This window comes from Giraffa tippelskirchi, chromosome 6 (assembly GCF_054371585.1).
Source record: "Giraffa tippelskirchi isolate mGirTip1 chromosome 6, T2T-mGirTip1v1.2.pri, whole genome shotgun sequence".
Lineage (NCBI taxonomy): Eukaryota > Metazoa > Chordata > Mammalia > Artiodactyla > Giraffidae > Giraffa > Giraffa tippelskirchi.
Window position 1 is genome coordinate 82,092,008 of NC_137280.1, and position 21,879 is coordinate 82,113,886.

At 44.1% G+C, this 21,879-nt stretch overlaps 1 protein-coding gene and 1 long non-coding RNA gene across 13 annotated transcripts in view; one reads left to right on the forward strand and one right to left on the reverse strand.

Annotated features, from left to right (window-relative positions):
• The first annotated feature begins 428 nt into the window (after positions 1-428).
• On the forward strand, positions 429-2,760 carry LOC145509295 (uncharacterized). Its single transcript, XR_014055990.1, has 2 exons — positions 429-607; positions 889-2,760. It is a non-coding gene; the product is annotated as an uncharacterized LOC145509295 (long non-coding RNA).
• A 4,534-nt stretch (positions 2,761-7,294) lies between these two features.
• The window catches only part of SNAP47 (synaptosome associated protein 47), a 74,232-nt gene continuing 59,647 nt past the window's right edge, over positions 7,295-21,879 (reverse strand). For 6 of the 12 annotated variants that reach the window (XM_081497884.1, XM_081497881.1, XM_081497890.1 and 3 more), the window contains one exon: positions 7,295-13,625. In XM_081497884.1, the coding sequence (XP_081354010.1) occupies positions 13,479-13,625 (147 nt within the window). In that variant the 3' untranslated portion in view covers positions 7,295-13,478. The remainder of the gene's footprint in view (positions 13,626-21,879) is intronic. The other 6 variants (XM_081497885.1, XM_081497886.1, XM_081497887.1 and 3 more) reach the window with 4 other exon arrangements.

A 21,879-nucleotide genomic window follows, 5' to 3' on the forward strand; every position in this document is an offset into this window, starting at 1 on the left:
AATAGAAACCATTAAACTAAAAACATGCTGAACATAGGGAACAAATAGGAACATTTCCATAGATGGGGCTGGTGTCCAGCTGACCATTTGCATTTTAAGTCCCCTGCTGTACCTCCCTGGCCCACTGCAGGTTCTGGTCTGGCTGTCACCTTGAAAACGGCCTGCTGGAACCACAGCAAGTGGTTCCTTTTGAGATGACAAGGGCACCTGGTCACCAGGCTGAGAGGGCGAGGGCGTTTCCTCCCCATAGCTATAGCCCTCATGATTGGCTTCATCATACTCCTTCTGTCTCCTCAAATGTGTGATGGAAAGGGGACTTCTCCCAGGACCTCAGCACTAAAGACCTCCTGGAAAAGGAGTGGCTTCACAAAGCCCTTTGTTTACTGTCTCCTAGCTCCTGAAGCCACTGTGAGGACATCTCACAGCCCCCAGGGGTGGGAGAGTCTCACAGATAAGCAGATAGGAGGTAATGGCTTGGGCTAGGGGCTCTGGCTGGTTTAACAGTGGGCCTTTAGAATCCATATGTTATAGATGCAGAAATGAATCTTCAGAGGTGGGAAGTAACTCACAGAAGTCCTTCAGGCAGACAGCAAGGAGAACCAGCACTGTGAGTTGATGCATCAACTCCCTGTGGGTAAGGAATGAGGGCTGGACCACCGCTTTCCTGGATGCAGGAAACAGACAGGGGTAGATCCTAAGACACCCTCAACATCCCTGCCCTTGTGTACACACAGCCTCTCCCAGTTATTTGATCAAACACTAATAAGGTGTTGTTGCATAGAAATTTTGTAGATAGGATCAGGGGACCTTAAGATAGGAAGATATCCATGTGGGCCTGACCCAATTACATGACTTCCTTTAAAAGTATTTTTCTCTACCTGGTTGCAGAGGAAGAGTCCTAGGTTCACAGCATGAAAAGGATTTGGCCTGCTTCTGCTAGTATGAAGATGGAGGCAGCCATGGGGCAAGGAACATGGGTCACCTCTAGGGGCTCAGAGCAGCCCAACTGAGAGCTAGAAAGGAAACAAAGACCTCGGTCTCACTGCTGCAAGAAGACGAATTCTGCAAACAACCTGGATGAGCCTGGAAGAGCCCCTGATGAGCCCAGATGAGGATGCAGCCTGGCTAACACCCTGATTTCAGAATTCTGGCCTCCAAAACTGTGAGAGGAAATTCCTGTTGTTTCAAGCCACCCAGTTTGTAGCACTTTGTTATGGCAGCCCGGGGAAACAAATACAGATTCTATTACTTGGGAGTGGTACGCCACTGCAACAAATACCTAAAAATATGGAAGTGGCTTTAGAATTAGGTAATGCCTTGAAAAGTTTAGAGACACGTGATAGAAAAAGCCTAAACTGCCTTGAATAGACTATTGGTAGAAATATGGATGTTAAAAACTCTGCCAGTGAGTGCTCAGAAGGAAATGAGTAACATGTTATTGGAAACTGGAGGAAACTTATTATAAAGTGGGAGAGAACTCAGCTGAACTGTGTTCTACTGTTGGGTGAAAAGCAGAACTTGTAAACGAACATGAGATTTCTAAGCAAAGTTTTGAAGGTGTAGCCTGGTACCTCCTTGCTGTTTATAGTAAGACTTGAGAAGGAAAAGATAAATGGTGGAAGAGACTGTTAAACAGAAATGACGAGCATCTGATGATTTGGGAAACTCTCAGCCTGTTCAGATAGCAAAAGAGGCTAAAATTAGAAGATTCATGGTTAGGAAGGTGTCCACTGGTGAGAAAGCCAAGTGTGGCTGAAGAGATTAAGGGTGTGACTCAACCATCTCAGCAGAAGCAAGGAATAGAGATGGGGTTACCCAGGAAAGATCTAATGGACAATCTTCTTGTCTATGGTGTGGATCCCCCATGACAAACACAGAAGACCCACAAATTTTTTGAGAACGTTAATCAGCAGAAACACTGCCAGCTGGGACTGAAAAGGATGAAATGAAAAAGGGCTGTTGGACTCCTAAAATTCTACAGGCAGGAAACAGGCTGATAGAGCTACTGAGCTGTTGACGTGTTCTACCCTTCAAGAAAAAGGAAGAGTGTGTTGGGCCCAGAGGACAAAGCCTTGAACCACAGAGGATTATTCTTGCTGGACTTTAGTACTGCTTGGGACCAGAGATTGCTTTCTTGCCTTACTTTATCTCCTTCCCTCTTTCCCTTATTTTTTCCCCAGTAGTCTTTCTTTCTTAGAGTGGTTTTAGGTTCATAGCAAAACTGAGTGCAAGGTATAGAGAAAGTAATCCCTACTCTCACATCCACAGTGTCTCCTACTACCAAAATCCCACAACAGAGGGGCACATACATGATAATCAATAAGCCTACACTGACACATCACTATCATTCAAAGTCCAAAGTTTACATGAGGGTTCCCTCTTGGTATTATACATTCGATGGGTTTTGACAAACATAACCTTATTTTTTAGCAGTATCATACAAAGTAGTTTCACTGCTCTAAAAATCCTCTGTGCTCTGCCTATCCATCCCATTCTCCCTCCCATCCCCAATCCCTGGGAACCATTGATCTTTTTACTGCCTCCATGCTCCTGCCTTTTCCAGAACATTATATAGTTGGAATTATATAGTATGTATATTCTCAAATTTTCTTTCAGTTAGTTAATATACATTTAAGCTTTTTCCATGTCACTTCATACTTCATAGCTCATTTCTTTTTAATGCTGAGTAACATTTCATTGTCTAGATGTACCACAGTTTATTTGTTCGTTTGTCCTTTGGATTACAGTCTTTATCAGGTATGTTTTTTGCAAATATTTTTTCCTCAGTCTGTGGCTTGATTCCTCATTCTCTTGGCAGGATCTTTCACAGAGCAGAAGATTTAAATTGTAATGAAACTCAACTTATCAATTCTTCCTTTCATGGATCATGACTTTGGTGTTGTATCTTTCCTAAGATCTAGGTTTTCTCCTATGTTACCTTCTAACTATAGTTTCGTGTTTTGCATTTAAGCCTGTGACCCATTTTGGGTTAAATTTTTGTGAACAAAGTCTGTGTCTAGATTTTATTTTTCATGTGGATGTCCAGTTGTTCCAGCACCATTTGTTGAAGAGTATATTTGCTACATTGTGTTGCCTTTGCTCCTTTGTCAAAGATTCATTTACTATATTCAGGTGAATCTACTTCCAGGCCATCTACTATTTCATTGATTTGTCTATTTTTTCAACAATACCACACTGTCTCGATTACTATCGCATTACAGTCATCTTGCAGTCAGTCCTCAGACTCTGTTCTTCTCATTCAGTACTGAATTGCCTATTCTTAGTCTTTTGATTCTCCAGATAAACTGTAGAATCAGTTTGCTGATACCCAGAGAATGACTTACTGGGATTTTGATTGGAATTGCATCGAATTTATAGATTAAGTTGGAAAATACTGATATCCTGACAATAATGACTCTTCCTATCCATGAACATAGAGTCTATTTAGCTCTTCTTTAATTTCTTTCATTAGTATATTGTAATTTCTCTCATAGAGCTCTTATATATATTTTGTTAGATTTCTACCTAAGTATTATATTTGGGGGGGGTGTGCTAAAGTAAATGACATTGTTAACTTCAAATTCCACATGTTCATCAATGGTATCTAGCAAAGTGATTGACTTTTGCATATTAACACTGTATCCTGCAACTTTGCTATAATTGTTTATTAGTTTCAGCAGTTTTTTTGGTCAATTCTGATTTTCTATATAGAAAATCATAACCTCTGCAAGCAAAAAAAGTTTTATTTTTACTTTCCAACCACTATACTTTTTATTTCCTTTTTCAGTTTCATTACATTAACTTTCAGAACAATGTTGAACAGGAATTGTGAGAAGGAACACTTTTGCCTTGTTCCTGATCTTAGCAGAAAAACTTCAATTTTCTCACTATTATGTGTAGTATTTGCTTTAGATTTTTTTTGTAGATGTTCCTTATGAAGTTGAGAAAATTCCCTTCTGTTCCTAGTTTGTTGGAAGATTGTTTATCATGAATGAGTATAGGATTTATCATATGCTTTTTCTATATCTATTGATATGATCATGTGATTTTTCTTCATCTGTTGATGTGGTGGATTATATTGATTTTTTAAAATGTTGAACCAGCCTTGCAAACATGGGATAAATCCCACTTGGTCATTGTGTATAATCATTTTATGCATTGGTGATTTGGTTTGCTAACATTTTGTTGAGGATTTTTGCATGTATTGGTACCTTCCAATACTTTTATCTGGTTTCTAATTATTAAGGAAATGCTGGCTTCATAGAATGAATTAGGAAGCTTGCCCTGTGAACTCATTTCTTTAATAGATATAAGAAGGGTTGTTGCTTTTCAGTTTGTTCAGCTTTTAACTTGTTAGGATGGAGCAGTGACTTCCCAGCTCCTCTCATACTAGACAGGAAACAGGAACTCTGCTGACCCTTCCTAACTTTCATATCCCCTACCCCTCTTTTGGAGTATGAACAGCCTATCACTTATCATATGCCTGTCCCACTACTGTATTTAGAAGCAGATAATCTGTTTTCTGGTTTCACAGAGATGGAGAGAAATTTTGCCCCAGGATGGACCATACCAAGTGTCTCACCAATACTAGATGTAAATGATTCAGATGATGAGATCAGAGCTGATGATATTTAGATGAGATTTTGGGTGAAGAGCTGTTATGTAATGGGTTCAGACTTTTGCAGATGTTGGGATGGACGAATATATTTTCTATGTGGGATGAGTGTGAATTTAGGAGAAACAGGACAGATTATAATAGGCTGAACTATTGCCCTCAAAAGATATGTCCAAGTCCTAATTCCAGGAACCTGTAAATATGACCTATTTGGAAAAAGTGTCTCTACATATGCAGTTAGATTACAAATCTTGAGATGACCAGATCATATGGGATTTTTTAGTGGATGCTAAATCCACTGACAAGTGTTCTTTTAAGAAAGAAGCACTGGGAATTTTGAGGCAGACACACAGAAGAGGAAGATGTAATGGGAAGATGCAGTGAAATGGAGAAATGTGGCTTCAGAAAGTGGTGAGGCAAAGTTTCTCCCCTAGAGCCTCTGAGGAGACCAGGGCTCTGCTGACACCTTCATTTCAGAATTCTGAACTCTAGAATTGAGAGAGCTTAAATTCTGTTGTTTCAAACTACCCAGTTTGTGGTATTTTGTTACAGCAGCCCCAGAAGACCATACACCTCCATCTACTCTTTTGTACAGTGTGCAGACAGGCCAGGTAATGGGGAGATCCTATTCCATGCTGTGAGGTCTGTTGAGTGAAGGGCCGGGTGATGAGGAGACCCCACCCATGCTGAGGTCTGTGGACTGTGAGAGCAGAGTAACATGGACACCCCACCCATGATGATGTTCCTGTGCTGGGCAGTGTGACAAGGGAGAGCTGAGCAACAGGAGTGGGTGGATCTGTGAGCAGCCTGGGGCTAGTTTATGATGCCAAGAGGGCAGAGTGCTTACTTCACAGGATCCAGAGGTCAGAGTGGGCTTGAACAAGATGCAATGGTGTCTTTTCTTATGACCCCACACTCCAACAAGCACACAGACAAGTGAGACTGCAGGTTTAGGCATCTCATTTTGGGTTAAGCTGACAGGAGTGAGTGACCGAGAAGGCATCTTGTTACCTCCCCAGCTATTGCTTCAACCCCCTCTGTGACCCTCCTGTGCTGAAGCAATGTTCTACATGAATAAGCCAGTTGGGAAGAGAGGTGGTCTCTTAAGTTTAGCAAGCAGCTACTGCTTGCAAAAAGAAACCAATTTTCTGACATGGGGCATAACATGGGTGGGTTTGGATCTGTAAGTAACCCTGGTTCATTCAGACCACACCCCACGACCTGAGACACTTCCTTCTCTCCAAACTGTTCTTCCTGTGGGTTCACTCCTGTTGGGCAGTCAGGATCTCAGCAGTCTTGACTAAAGACCCTGGGTGGGTGTTAGGTATTTGTTTCCTCACTTGTAAGAAAGATAAACAGAGGTCCCCTCTGAGGAACTTCTGTGAGCACTCAGCAAGGCCAGCAGGCTTGAGCAGACGTGTGTGTCTGATTCACAGATGAACCACTTACTGGGCACTTAGGAATGGGATCCCTGGTCTCGCCTTCTGATGCACTTCCATCATCTTCATTCCTAATCTCCATTCCCAAACTGTGTATCTCAATGCTGCCATCACATTAGGAAACAACCTGCCCTCTAGAGCAGCACTTCCACTGGAAAATGCAGCAGAAGGCCCAAACAACTACATGTAAGGGACTTCACAAGGCTGTGCATTCTCTGCTTGTCCTCACCTTCCATGGTATGAGAACCCAGTGCCTGCACCCCAATCCTTTCCAGGGCATCTGCCCCGAGCCTCTAAAAGAGGGTCCAGCCTCATTAATCCCAGCACCAGCTCCACAGACCAGACGTGGGAACAGAATGGCCGCTGCATGGTGGAAGCCACCTGAGTATGGAGGAAGAGGCATGGGCAGCAGGTTTGGGCTGTTTGCACATCTGGGAGGGCCTGATTCTCCTTTACGGATAGCTGGGTTTCTGCACTCTGCCGTTTACTCATTCTAGGGAACATGCCCTAGACCTACCCAACCCTCCAACCTCCAGAAGGGATAGATGGGGGAAGTGGGTTACCATTCGCTGGCTCACACTTCCCTCCCCAGGGACAGAGGTTGCTGAGGAGCCAGCGCTGCCTCAGACCTGGTGGGGGAACACAGTGGACAGTGTGGCACTACTGCAGCCCAGGACAGTAGTGCCTCACGGTGGGACGGCCTGCATATGGCTGCCTGCCCAGCGAGGGCCCAGGACGCGAGTCAGGCTCAAAGAACACAGCCTGACATGGCCATGCTCATAGCTCCCCACTCTTGAAGCCAGCATCTCCTCACCTGGACACTGCACAAGGGCCTTGAGTGGCTCCTGGGTTGACAAGCAGCTCCTGCTGTCTTTGAATTGGTGCCCCTGCCGGTCTGTTTCTCACTGAGGAGGCTGAGGGATGAGACTGAGCAGTCCTTCTGGGAAGCAGGACCACCCTCATCTTCAGACTAGCTGAAGGACCAACCCTGTGGCTTTTTACTTTCAAAAATGAATCAGGGATAAGGAAGCTGTGGTACATATACACAATGGAATATTACTCAGCCATTAAAAAAAATACATTTGAATCGGTTCTACTGAGATGGATGAAACTGGAGCCCATTATACAGAGTGAAGTAAGCCAGAAAGAAAAACAACAATACAGTATACTAATGCATATATATGGAATTTGAAAGATGGTAACGATAACCCTATATGCGAGACAGAATAAGAGACACAGATGCATAGAACAATTTTATGGACTCTGAGGGAGAAGGTGAGGGTGGGACATTCTGGGACAATAGCATTGAAACATGTATATTATCATATGTGAAACAGAACACCATTCCATGTTCGATGCATGAGACAAGGGCTCAGGCCCGGGGCAATGGGATGACCCAGAGGGATGGGATGGGGAGGGAGGTGGGTGGGGGGTCCAGGAAGGGGAACACATGTAAACCCATGGCTGATTCATGTCAATGTATGGCAAAAACTATTACAATATTGTAAAGTAATTAGCCCCCAACTAAAATAAATAAATTTATTAAAAAAAAAAAAAATGAATCAGGGAAAATTACCTCCTGGGCAAACCCACTGCTGTTCTGTTTCCAGATGGGTGCCAAAAGCTTGAGATACTATGTGGCTGTGGAAATCAGTTGCAAATGCGAAAACTGATTACAATTTGCAAGTTCTATTCAAACCCATAACTAATAATTAAATCAGGAGCAGTGAGAAGGGAGGGGGCTCCTCACAGGTGAGGCCAGTGGGGCCTTAGAAGCTTGCAGCATGGTTTCATGCCACAGCTGACATCCCAATCAATACAACTTCCTCCAAGAGGGCATTTCATCAAACCCAAAACCAAAGCTCCCCAACCCAACTGACTGCCTGTAGTCAAGTTTCCTGTGTTATTTGAAAATGTCTCTAGGATTGACTTCTATATTTTTCTCTCCTAAAATTTGTGTGTGTGCTGTTTGGGGGCCTCCAGAGATTACTTGTGGAAAGCATTACCTGCCATTGCCCATCTCATTCTATCTCTACTGTCCCCCATTTCTGCCTTATAAAGGAATGGGACTGACCAGTGCCATCAATGCAGGCTTTGAAGCTCTGAACAGCTGAGTCGAGTCAGGCAACAAGGTGGTGGGTGTCTCCCAGCTTGTGACTGGTACTTTTGCTGTAAGCAACTTTGCTGTGAGCAATTTGGTCGCACAATTGGTTGTAAGGCAACTGCTTCATAAAAGATAATTTACTACAGTCTTGCAGAGCATTAATTATTGATTCTTTAGCTAATTTAGATACAGCAGCTTGTTCTCTAATGCTTTCTTAACCAAATGATGCAATACTAGAAGCTGGAGGGAAAGAAGAATCAAGGACCTCCTATTCCCTCCAACCCCAAATACATGGTTATGTGATTCCTCATGAGCATAAGTTTCTTAAAAATGGTGACATTATTTGATAGCAGAGTACATGATGTAGCTAGAATTTTGGTATTTGGCACAGAATCTGGCTTAGATGATTTAGTTAAATATTAATATAAGGACTGGACATGTGATGGAACATTTAAATATAGTCCAGGTATGTACTACCAATTATACACAATATATTGATAATAGCATCCTTCATCTGTTCATTTTACTTCCAGAAAAATGTCAAGAGATTTCGGATTTTTTTATATCGTAAAGAACTTACAACTGACATTAGATCCTGAGTCCTTAAATGATCAACTGTGAAAAAGGAAGTATCATCACTTTCTCTAAGTTATACCCAAATACAACTATAACCATGAATTTACACACATTTTAATGCTATTCAAATATTTTTAGCATTTTCATTTTTCCAAAATAAAATCTTTAAAAGGTTCTGTCATTAGTTTGTCATGTTTCATTATGTCATTTTTGCCTTTTTACCTTTTATGGCAAAAATGCCCAAAACCCTCCCAGCCGCAATCCTAGACTCTGTTGGCCACCAGCAGCAGTGCCATATGAAGGGCTCAAGCCATGCTTGCGTTTGCGGCTAAGGAGGGAAGTAAGATGCCCTCCAGACAATGCTCAAAGAGTCTGATGTGAAACTTCAAAGGAACACGCCCATCTGGGCAGGTGAGTACAAAGCCCTGCCGTCTATTCTCCTATGGCTTGCAAGCTAGGGACGTGTCTAAATGTTCAAATGGCTGAAAGAAAATCAAAACAAGAATAACATTTTGGAACACATGAAATGTATGAAATTCTAACCTCACAGGTAGTTTTAATGGAACATAGCTTGACCATTTGTTCCTAAGCCCAGGCTGCCTTCATTTAACAGTAGACCTGAGACATTTCAACAGATACCACATGGCTTGAAAGATGAAGTATTTTTTACCTGGCCTTTTACTGAAAAAGTCTGCTGACCTCTGCCCTAAACAAACAAAAGAATCAGCCATTTTTGATGAAATGTCAAAGCAGTTTCATTTCAGCTCAGTATTGGTCTCACAGCTGCATTAGATGTGGGTCTCTATTCTGCCCACCTTTATAGAGTGTAAAACTGAACTTAAAGAATTATGTGTTTTAAGAAGTGCAAACACCTTATGGGGTGACAACAAACTTAACAAAATCCATTCCCTCAGTCAGAGGTTAAAGGGAAAATAGATTTTGTTCCTCACATGTGTGAGGTTGACCCCCACACACAAACCCAAAGTCAGTGTTAGAGGACAAACTCCTCATCAGGAAAATAAAAAACAAAATAGGAGACACAACAGGTCCTGATCCAAATGCCAGTGGTGATGACAACGGGCTCAGTACACCTTTTCTGCCACTCTCGAGGGTCTACTCACCTGGTAGGACCCACTCGGGCAAGCCACCACAACACTTACCACCTAGGCCGCCTGCGAATGGCAGGAGAGATTGCCAGCTGGCCTGCTTGTCTGCTTCCCTGCTACTGCTTCTACTGCCTCTCAACAGCTGTCCCTCTCGTGTCCTTCCCATGTCGAAAACACGGAGGCAGAGCCAGTGCACCATGATTTGAGGGAGCAGTGGGAGGTGGAATTAGTTCCCCTGGGGTACTCTTCCCCTGGGATAGGAATTATTCCCCTGGGATAAGTGTGTTGTGGGAGTCAGTGCCTGGTTTCATAGAGTTCTTGGCAATTCTGCTTCAGCCTTGGTGACTAACGATTTGGCAGACGGATTTTCTGCTACGGGAAGGTGTTAAGGTTAAAAAGTTAGTTCTGGGGTCAAGGTTTAAAAAAAATAGCGTAAAATGGTCTTTGATGGCCTTTTTTTTTTTTTTAAACACTCTAAGCCTCCACATCAATTTAGCTATTCATGGGCGAGAAAGGGTCCAGAGAGTAGTCCTCTAACAGTACAATGTCTTCTGTACCACACACCTTCATGCTCAGAGTATCTGGTGATGGATAAGGAGAGGGTGAGGCCCACAGAACTCAGGGTTTGTTCATGGCAGGGTATCACCAGCAGAGTCCTGGCCCCTGCTTTCCAGAGGCCAGTTAGCAGCCGAGGTGTCTACGGCCCTGATGCCAGAGGAGTTATATATTTTTAGGATAAGCAGAGGCTGGCTGTCTGCTGGAGACTGAGCTGGGGACCTTTGACCAGTGCCCACCAGTATTAAGAACAGCATCATGAGTGGCAGAGATTCGTGTTCATTTCAGCTACTCAGGGCTCTCCAGAGCTAGATGCAGAGAGAGCAGGTCTGATGGCAGTAAGTCACCTGCTCATTAGAGACATCTGGGTAATGCATGCACCCTCAGATGTTCTGACTCCAGGCCTGGGGTCAGTGTGTGTTGTGTGCATGTATGTCTGTATTTTCTGAGTCCCAGGCATGAGCCCAGTGCGTGGCCATGGTGAGAACCACATTTTCTACCCCAGGGGACACACTCTTCAAGGGCTGCCATGAGAAGCTATGGTATTTGGGTGCAGCCTGCCCACATGTACTTGACCGTGCCCAGGGCACACATGCTAAATTGCTTCAGTCATATCCAACTCTATGCAACCCCATGGACTAGAGCCCGACAACCTCCTCTATCCACGGGATTCTCCAGGCAAGAATACTGCAGTGGGTTGCCATGCCCTCCTCCAGGGGATCTTCCCAACTAAGGGATCCAACCTGTCTCTCCTAAGTCTCCTGCACTGGCAGGTGGGTTCTTTACCGCTAGTGCCACCTGGGAAGCCCATGCCCAGAGCACAGGCTGCCTTTCCTCAAGTGTTCCTCCAAGTTCCACAGGGATGTGAACAAGCTGCGGCTGCCTCTAGGCATGAACTCTCAATAACTGTCCTTGTTGACATGCCTTCACATCAGCTCTGTCCTCCCTCTCCTCCTGGTATCATGCACAAGAAAGGGCGGCATGGGGCTCAGACCTCATGGAACAGGCATGAACTCTGAGCTCATCCATCACTTGGTGCACAGGAAAGGTCAAGAGCAACTCTTCACACGCCTGCATTAGTATGAGAAACCATGAGAGAACAGGCCCACTTCTCATTTTGGAGGTTAGTAAGTACAAACCAAGTAAGACAAACGAGACTAGGAATATAATTTACCAAACTGAATAAAGAAAAGAACTGAAAGATCCTTATGACCATTACTTTCTAGAAATGCTACTTTCCATGTCTTTTTGGAATGGATCAGCTATCACAAGGCTGGGCATCCTTAGGTGACCCAAAATCCATGCCCACTGGGAACCTCAGACCTAATGTGGAAATGGGGTCTCTGTAGACATCATCAAGGTAAAAAGATCTTGAGTTGAGATGCCCTTGGATTAGGATGGACCTTCATAAGAGAAAGGACAGGGAGATTTGAGACACAGAAACATGGGAAGATGGCCACATGACAATGGAGGCAGAGATCTAGGTGATGTGGCCACAAGCCCGGGGATACCTGGAGGCACCAGTGACTTCAAATGGCACAAATGATCCTCTCCTAGAGACACCAGAAGGATCACAGACTGCCCACACCTCAATCCTGAATTTGTGGCCTCCAAACATGCATTCCTACTGCTGTAAGCCTCCTGTTTGTGGTACTTTGTTAGGGCAACCCCAGAAAACTAACACTGTATCTGTGAATTAATTCTTAAAACCACCTAGGACTTAGAATGCAAGTGGAGTAGTGCAACATGGCAGCACAGGGCTTGCAGGCACCATCCCAGGAGGGTTGCAGCGATGGCACTTCAAAGTAACATCCGTACAAGGTCTAAGTGAGCTTCTCTGTGAAGGTTCCTTGGGATGTTATTTCAAAGCAGCCTGGACGTGGCTTGTTGTGAGAATGGGAGGATGTCACCCATTTCTCTACTTTCCCCTCTTCTGCCCACGAGGGGCTCTCGCAGGCACACACTGTGCCGTGCTGTGCTGAGTCACTCAGTTGCGTCTGACTCTTCGAGACCCCATGGACTATAGTCCGTCAGGCTCCTCTGTCCGTGGGGATTCTCTCCTCCAGGGGATCTTCCCGACCCAGGGGTTGAGTCCAGGTCTCCCGCAGTGCAGGTGGATTCTTTACCGTCTGGGAACACACTAAGGCACCCCACACCGAGCAGAAAGGCATCAATGTACAGCTTCAAACAACATTCTAAAACCAGCATTTCTGTTTCTGGATAGAAATGGGGCAGAAAAGCAAAAATTAACACTATTTAAAAGAGGTGCAATCTGTACTATTTTCATGTTTGACTAAAAACTGAGTAAAAGAATATTTCAGGTGTCTACAGAATGATCTCAAGGTGTACCGGGTGTACTCTTAGCTTCTGTTAGAACTTACAGTATAACCAAAAAGAAACTGACCTGTCCATCAGAGAAAAATGGAGCAACGTGAAGGCAATGGGGTCTGTGCTGAGCAGGCCATGCAGGAGAGGCAGGCTCAGGACTGAATGTGATTCTGGAAAAGAGATTTTCCTGACAAAGGAAAAACGCCTGCAGTGTTCAAACAGGCAGAGGGTTAGAAATAAGTAGATTTCTTTCATAGAGACATAAATCATCCTTTTTATGGTTATCAAGAATGGAGAAAGGATGAAAATACAGCTAGTTGTGCCACTGGAGACCTGGGACTGTGGCCATGCAAAGTGGTCCCTGAGTCCTGGGTCCAGCTCACCCTCAGAATGAAGACAGCTTGCTGTCGTGGCCACCTCATAGGGCTCAGCCTGTGTTTGAATGTGTGTGTGCTCCCTACTCCCCAAGCAGCCTGAGAGGGCCTTGCGGGTAGGCAGCTCACTGTACTTGTAGGCAGAACTCCTCCCGTGCACTTTCAGCTCCCTACAAGGGAATCCCTTGGTGGCAGCTACAATCACCCCAAGCAGCTTTCTCGGCAGCCTTTCATCCTGAGGCAGCTGTGCACCTCCCGGGACAGGGCACTTGGAATGACTTCCCGGGGTCTTCATCTCAAAGGAAGCATGCAGGGTCTGAGAACAACGTATGCAGAAGTGAGTCTCATCAAGAGCAGTCATCTCTATGCTTTTGCATTCTCCTAAGTGAGTTTCTTCATTCGTCGGTTATGCTTGTCAGTGGTTAAGGCTGTCCGGTCCACGGCTGCTGTGATGCCGTCCAAGGCCTCATCCTGCCTCTGCAGCTCTGCCTCGGTGTCCAATGCAAGGCCTCTGAGCTTCCTGAGGATCTGCAAGAGAAGCACAAATGATAGGAGGGGCTGCCTTTTCTCACACTCTCAAAAATAGATAATCTTTCCATTATTTTCATAATACTTCAGAAAATGTGTAAATTAATGGGGATAACGAACACTCTGAGCACAGACCCAAAGCCTCCAGCTCTGACCCTGGCTTTGGGTCTCAGCACTGCCACTTTCTGGCACAGACCTTCAGCGAGGTAGAGCTGTTGGGAGATGATGCATCTGCTCTCTGGCCCTGCTGCAGGCCAGAAACAAGGAGACTGACCACACAGCCCCAGGACATACATCCCTGAGGCACTGCTCTTTCCAACCCATGATTTTGATGCTGACCGCCTTGCTGAGAATGTTAACACATCCACATGGAATTCCTGCAAACAGTAGTGGCAAGGGGCAGAACCAGGAATCTGGAGACTACAACTCAGATCTGAGTTCCAGCTCTCACCTAATCACTGTTGCATTTACCTTTCTGCATCCAAGTGCCTAACTGCAGACTGAAGCTGGAAAAACAAAGTTTAAAAAGAAAGGCAACCCCTATTTTTTGTCTGTATGTTTGATATATTTCACACACAAATACAAAAGGCAGAAAAAAACAGCAGAAATAACCAGAGGTAATGAAACAGGTACACAACATAACCCTATGGGCCTACTCAGAAATGCTGGGAGACAGTCCTGTAAGCGCATTCTCTAGGGAGGCAAAGGAGGCCCCAGTGAGCGCAGACACATGGAGGACACACAGAAATGCCATGAACACACAGTGATGCCACAGGGAAGGATGGTGTCCACAGTGTGGAGAGCTGCTCCAACTCCCAGACCAAGGGAGTTGACCAGGCTGAATGGTAGCTCCTTGCCCCCATTTCTGGGACTCATGTCATACTTCATATAGTTTTATAAACTAGTTGAGAGCAACACTGTATTACAACTCTATTTGAGACTAGTTGCACTGTGAAATGTACTTTAATTATATACCTACTGAACCGGGGTTTAAAAATTTAATGTCTTTGACCACAAAAAGAAGTGATTTTGAGAGAAATCTTAATGACCAATACTTGCAATAAATATTAATACTGTTCTTTTAGAGAAAGGTTCAGGAAGAGGAAGGAACTGCACAACCTGAATTAAGAAGAGCTCTTGGTGCCCAGTTTACTAACTCCCAATGGATCAACCTGCCTATGGATCCATTCAAAGTCCTTTATCACATGAGGATGGATTTGACGATGACTAGCCCGGGTGAGCACCAGAGGACCCCAAATGCAATCCTACTGATAATAGATCACACTCCAGACTGAAATCCACTGCCCCCAAAAGGTCCCACCCAGAGACATAGGCAAGAAAGCTCTGGGTTCCATAGGTGGCCTGGGATAATCCCGAGCAGTGCTACTGCCTGGGAAAGGAGGCCATACCTCAAGGAGAGTAAACTGCACCCACGTGGTGTCTCAGAAGACATAGTTGTACCTGTGAGGTCAAACGAATCAAAAAGGAATGCCTGACCACCTGGCCCACCACCCACTGCCTGGGAGAACTCTGTCTGATTAACAAGAAACAGAATAGGCAGGGAGGTGGTCAGGAGGATAATAAGATCAACTCCTTCCCTAAGGATGGTGGGGCTCAAATGAGATCACAAATGTGAACAAGCTGTGAAAACTATAAAGTGCTATGTAAGGTGCCGCCGCCAAGTCTTAGAATGCTCAGACTGAAGGAGCCCAGCAACACACCCCTGCTTTTTGGGGGGGGATGTGGAGATGAGGCCCGCTGAGGTCATCCGCACTTATACGCAAGTTAGTGACAGAGGCAGGATTTACCCCATCTCTCTTCAAACAAAGCATCATCACAGGGATCTTCGTCATGAGAAAGAAGAATAAATCCTGACCCAAGCTAGCAGTCTCAGACACTACCTTTTTGCACCCTCTGGGAGCTGGTGGAAACTCCATCAGTTGAGTCACTTGAAAAACTGGACAGAGCTCTGGAAAGTATACTGTGGGGTCAGTCAGCTCTGGAGGGGATAGGCTAGATGACCTAATACAGGAGGTCTTTTCCATCTCTCATTTCTATGATCTCATATGGCTGAGGCCCAGACAGCATAATAAAAAAGTCACCACTCACCACTATGTTAGGCAGGTCCTTCCATGCTGTTCTCTCTGTCAACTATTCCTTCCTTATTACCTCTATTTTAGTGTGATAATAAGGCCATTCTACAGAAACTTGCACAAAATGTCCCCTTTGTTACACACCTGCATCCTATTTGACACCTTTGAGGTGTCCTACATTGAGTGATTAGGCCACACAGACCCTGTGACTCTCTTTGCAACCTCTACATCCTTGTCAATCACATCAAAATATGGTCAAGTTTATTTTCAGTTGAACTGTTTTTCCGGACTACCAGGTTCTAAACTGCACTGATGGCAGGAGATGGGCTTTCAGCAGGGGTGCCACACGTTCCCTTCAGTGCAGACAGGCAACTGTTCTGTTCTGTTCTGATATTAACAGTGCACACAGAAAACCAGGAAACAGAACTCAGAGGAGGTGATAAAAGTCCTCCAAAACCCAAATCAGACAAGCACTGCTGATAATACTGCTTTCTCATCCCAACATCCAAACACTCTCAGAGGAAAGGAAAACTGGGGATTAGAGTGTATACACACATATGCGTGTGACCTCAGCCGGGTCTGACTCTTTGCAATCCTTTGGACTGTAGCCTGCCAGGCTCCTCTGTCCATGGGATTTTTCAGGCAAGAATATTGGAGTGGGTGGCCATTCCTCCTCCAAGGAGGGATCTTCCTGACTGAGGGACTGAACTAGCATTGCAGGCAGATTCTTTACTGCTGAGCCACTGGGGAAGCCACATAGATATACGATCTATATGTATGTATGTGTATATATGTATGGTTTTGTTTTCTGTGTTCTCATTCCCCAGTTATCTGAAATAAGCATAGAATTTAGGGGACCCCTGCAATGTGCCCTAACTATCCTTTGTGAATCCTCAATCTAACTGTTTCACAGATGAAGCTGACAAGGGTGGGTGACTTGCTCGAGTTCCTGGGGTCTAGCTCATACTGTGGCCCTGACAACTGTTGCATGGACACGAGATGTCACGGCCATGACTCAGAGATCGTATCACTGGGACACTGAAAGAAACTACGTAAGACCCTTAAAAAATGGCAATAGGGCTCTCACTAGGGATAGGCAGTCGATTCACATATCCTAGAACCCGTGCCAGCTCTTAGAGCCCTGAGCGACTATGGAAAGATATCCAGTTAGGGAGAGCCATACTTGAAATTTCAAATTTTCTAATAAAAAGTAAATAGTATAATTAATTTAATAACATATTTTATTTAAACCAAACAACCCAAAACATTAGCATTTAAACATGTGAGTGGGTGCTCAGTTGTGTCCAACTCTGCAATCCCAAGGACCGTAGGCAACCAGACTTTACTGTCCATGGAATTTTCAGGGCAAGAATACTGGAGTGGATTACCATTTCCTTCTCCAAGGGATCTTCCCAACCCAGAGATCGAACCCATGTCCTTGGCATCTCCTGCAATTGGCAGGTGGATTGTTTACCACTATCACCACCTGAGAAGCCCTCCATTTAAACATGAAATCAATAAACATTAATGAGAGATTTTATGTTCTTTTTTTATATGAAGTTCTCACAAGCTACTTGCGAGAACTTGGACCAGCTGCTTTTTAAGTGCTCGGCAGCCACATGTGGCCAGTGGCTACTGCGCCAGGTAACACAGGACCATATCGCCATGCAACAGCACTCTCACCAAGGACCACTCTGTGTGAGGATCCTGTGTGTCCTACACCTCCATGGCCATCTTTCTCTAGAGGATGAATCAACTGCCTCTCTTCCAAAATGAAACAGTGGCAAAAGCAAGAACACCTATATTCTTGAGTCTATGCTTAATAAACACAGTAGTAAAAGGCACATACAACTTATTTTGTGAACAGGAACAGCTGACATGCCTACAAAAGTTGAGCATTTTACTGAGTATATGAGTCCAAATAAAAGCTGGTTCATGTTGAATTTCATTTGGAAAAAGTTTCACTGAGATGGTCTTAAAAATAGCACTCGTTCTATGCAGCCTGTTGAGACCCTTGGTTGGTCTGCCAAAACTGCACTTGAAATTAATTAATACTGCAAAAATACAAGTGAGATCTTTACAGCTACTAAGCCTGCAAAGAAAATTACTGAGTAAACCTTCAAACTACTAGTACCCCTGGAATATTGGTTCAGTGTCTTTTTCCTTTAAGAAAGGGATTGAAGTAATTAAATGGCATCGTGTGCATTCCATATAACATGGGATGGAAAGAATGGAGAATATGAAGTCTGGCCAAACCTTAAAAACAGTTGTTACTTCTGTGGCCCAGGATGACAAGCTGTCTAGTCATCAATGCATGATGTTGCCAGCCTCTGGAATATCAACGGGGCTCTCAGATGAACCTTCACTGGGCTCTGACTCAAAGACCAGGGTCAAAATGGACTCTTCCCCACATCTCTGCTCCAGTAATAAATAAACCCAGCAGCCAGCCATCATCCAGCTACATTTGTACCTACACAGAAATTATGTGATTAATAATACATTGAGTTTTAGGAAAAACTTTGATAAATTCCTAGGAAATATATAGTGCACATTAGTACAAGTTAAGACAAAATAACATGTATGCCAGTATCTCTGGGAGCAGCATCTTGGAAAAAAACCACAGAAACGCTCAATGCTCTTGAGCTCAGGGGTCACAGGCACTCAACAAAGCCAGAGCAGGAGGCTTGGTTCCCCATAGGCAGGATGCTGGCCTCACTCGTGAGCCTCAGCAACCAGGAAGTGGGAGAGCCGAGATGACTCAGGCAGGAAGTGGGAGGCAGCACATGGCCCCCAGGACAGAGCAGAGGCTTCTGTCTTCTCTAGAAGAGGAAGGCCTTCTGCTTGGCCACATGCTTCGGCGACCTCTGTCTCTGCAACGTCACAGACCTCACAAGGGTGGCACAGACACCATCTGGGTCGACAGAAGAGCAGACACAGAGACCCTTTAGCTTCCCAACCATTTTCACTCTGTTTATAAAAAAAGAAAATACATTATGGAAAAATGGCTCACCCAGTAGAGGTTCCCTGACCAAAACAGATGTATGCCTCGTGCCAGCTATCAAGGTGTGAAAGCCTGGGAACCCGAGGCCCCGAGCTCTGCTGTAAGCAGAGCCTCCAAGAGGGTCCTGGAACATGTAGGCTTGTGCTCTCACTGTGTAAGGACATGGCCTTAATGTTTCTACAAAGTCTACAACATGCTAGCTGTTGCCTCACTTACAGTCTGAAAAAAGGAAGTGTTTTGTTCTACCTCACAATAAAACTCCAGGATTTAGACTATAAGTATATTTAAGTACCTAAAATGAGTAGGAGAAGGAAATGGCAACCCACTCCACTGTTCTTGCCTGAGAACCCATACACAGAGGAGCCTGGTGGCCTACAGTCCATGGGGGTGAGGGGGTGTCACAACAAAGAAGTCAGAAATGCTTAGTGACTGAACAACAAAACAAAGTCAGTTTAATATTAGCTAGACCGTCTGCCTTGATCTTGTTATTAAACTGACCCACTGAAAACTGAATTTTCTTGCAGTAAGAAACTAGCAACCATTTAAGAATAGAGCTGGGATAAATCAAGCTGTCTGCAGTTCTACCATTTGGGACTATTAACATGCTGTAGAGAAGGCAAAGAGGGAAAAATTGGCTCCCTCTCAACCAAAGCTCTAGAGGCAGTAAAGAATATTCTAGGCTACAATCTGTCACATTCAGCACTCACAGGCCACCCCTGTACCCCACCCTGTCCTCTCTGCTGCATTCCCTGAGGTCCTGAGGGTGATCTGTGATGCACAGGGGCAGGAAAGGGTTCTCTTTTAAGAAGCACCCCTCTCCACAACTCCTTCTCAGCACAGAGAGTGGAGGAGCTGAGCGTAAACCTGCCTTACGCACCAGCGCTGTGTCTGTACAACAAGACTTTGAGAGCTGAGTCTTCAGGGATCTGCTAGCCCTCACTTGAAGTCTGCTGAAGAGCGCAGTTACAAACACCCGCAGTGGCCCACAGCAAAGACAGCCCCTCTAGCTCATGGGCTGGGCAAGCAAAGCACCTCCCAGGACTACAGAGAAGTCCTGGGAACCAAGCTGCTATCAGACTGTAAACAGGGCTTCCCACGATGAGAACCACGTTTCTAAGAGAAGAATGGTATCCCTACCAAGTGAAATGCTCAATAAACTGAAGGTTCATCTTACATTAGGAAGTAAATGCCTCAGTGGAGACTTCTCAGGATATGAAATAAAGAGAAAATGCATTAATTTGGAAGCTCTTCAGAGCTGACTGGGTCACAAACATCTGGGGCCCCACTGGTAAATTTGTTTAGAACAGAATTCTGCTCCATATAGTACCGGCCTCACCTTCACTTCAAACCCAGCAAACCTCAAGTAGGGACCCTGTTTTGTAAAACGTGATAGTAGCACTTTTCCTGGGAAATGTGCAGCCTGCTGAAGGCCACACGGCTCACTTGGCAAAGGCACTCATTGGCCATGAGAAGCTGTGTTTCCAACCATTAGTCCCCAGCCCTATGCTACAGATGGGATGGACAGACATATGCTGCCCAAGGCCATGAAGCTTCCCCAATACTGTGTCCATGTATTCAGTCCAATTTTACATTTAAATACTGCATAAAACCAACTTTCCAGCCTGAACCAAAAACCACCTAACACTAGTTACCTATTTTTAAAAGTTAAAAAAGATGCTGGTAATGGATGAGATATCACAATAGAAAATCAATAAGGAAACAAAAGACTTGAACACCATCTGCACCCAACAGATGTACAAAGCATACTTCACTCGAATCAGTGGAACCCACAGTCTCCTCAGGTGCACACAGAACATCCTCCAGGACAGACCACATGGTAGGCCTCAAAATAAGCCTCAAACTTAAGACTGAAGTAATAGAAAGTACGCTCACAGTGGAATGAAACTAGAAATCTGGAAAAATAAAAAGAACTCACAAATATGTAGAAATACAACACTCTTAAACAACCAATGGGTCAAACAGGGAAATCAGTAAACTCTCTAAGACAAATGAAAATAAAACCACAACATGCTAAAATAGTAGCAAACTGAACCCAAGCAGAATTTATCTCAGAATGCAAGGGTGGTTCAGACTTAGAAAATCAATTCATGCAATATACCATATTATTAGAACAAACAGAAAAAACATATATAAGCAACTCAATTGATGGAGAAACAGCAATGACAAAACCCAACATCCTTTCATGATAAAAACCTTAGCAAAGCAGGACTAAAAGAGAACTTCCTTCTATGATAAAAGAACCATAACCTATCCTTCTGAAACTATTCCAAAAACCTGCAGAGGAAGAAACACTTCAAAAGGAAAAAAAAAAAAAAAAAAAGAAGGAAATACTTCCAAACTAATTCTATGAGGCAGGCGGATTCTTTACCACTGAGCCACTGAGGAAGCCCCCCCTTCCCTGTTGGTGGGGATGTAAACTGGTATAGACATTATGGAGCACAGTTTGGAGGTTTCTTATAAAACTAAAAACAGAGATACTATATGAGCCAGCAATCCCACTCCTGAGCACATACCTGGAGAAAAATCAAAACTCTAAAAAATACAATTCTAAAATTGTTAGTTCTAGCTCTGTGAAAAATGCCATTGGTAATCTGATAGGGATAGCATTGAATCTGCAGCTTGCTTTGGAAAGTATAGTCATTTTGACAATATTGACTCCGCTAATCCAAGAACATGATGTTATCTCTCCATCTGTTTGTGTGGTCTTTCACTTCTTTCATTAGTGTCTTGCAGGTTTCTGCATACAGGTCTTCTGTCTCCTTAGGTAGGTTTATTGCTAGGTATTTTATTCTTTTACTGCAGTGGTATTGCAGGATTGTTTCCTTAATTTCTTTCTGATTTTTCACTGTTAGTATATAGGAACACAAGGCATTTCTATGTGTTAATTTTATATCTTGTGACTTTACTAAATTCACTGATTAGCTCTAGTAATTTTCTGGTGGTATCTTTAGGGTTTTCTATGTATAGTATAATGTCATCTGAAAACAGTAAGAGTTTTACTTCTTCTTTTCCAATCTGGATTCCTTTTATTTCTTTTTCTTCTCTGACTGCCATAGCCAGACCTTCTAAAACTATGTTGAATAACAGTGGCAAGAGTGAGCATCCATATGACCCAGCAATCCCACTACTGGGCATATAC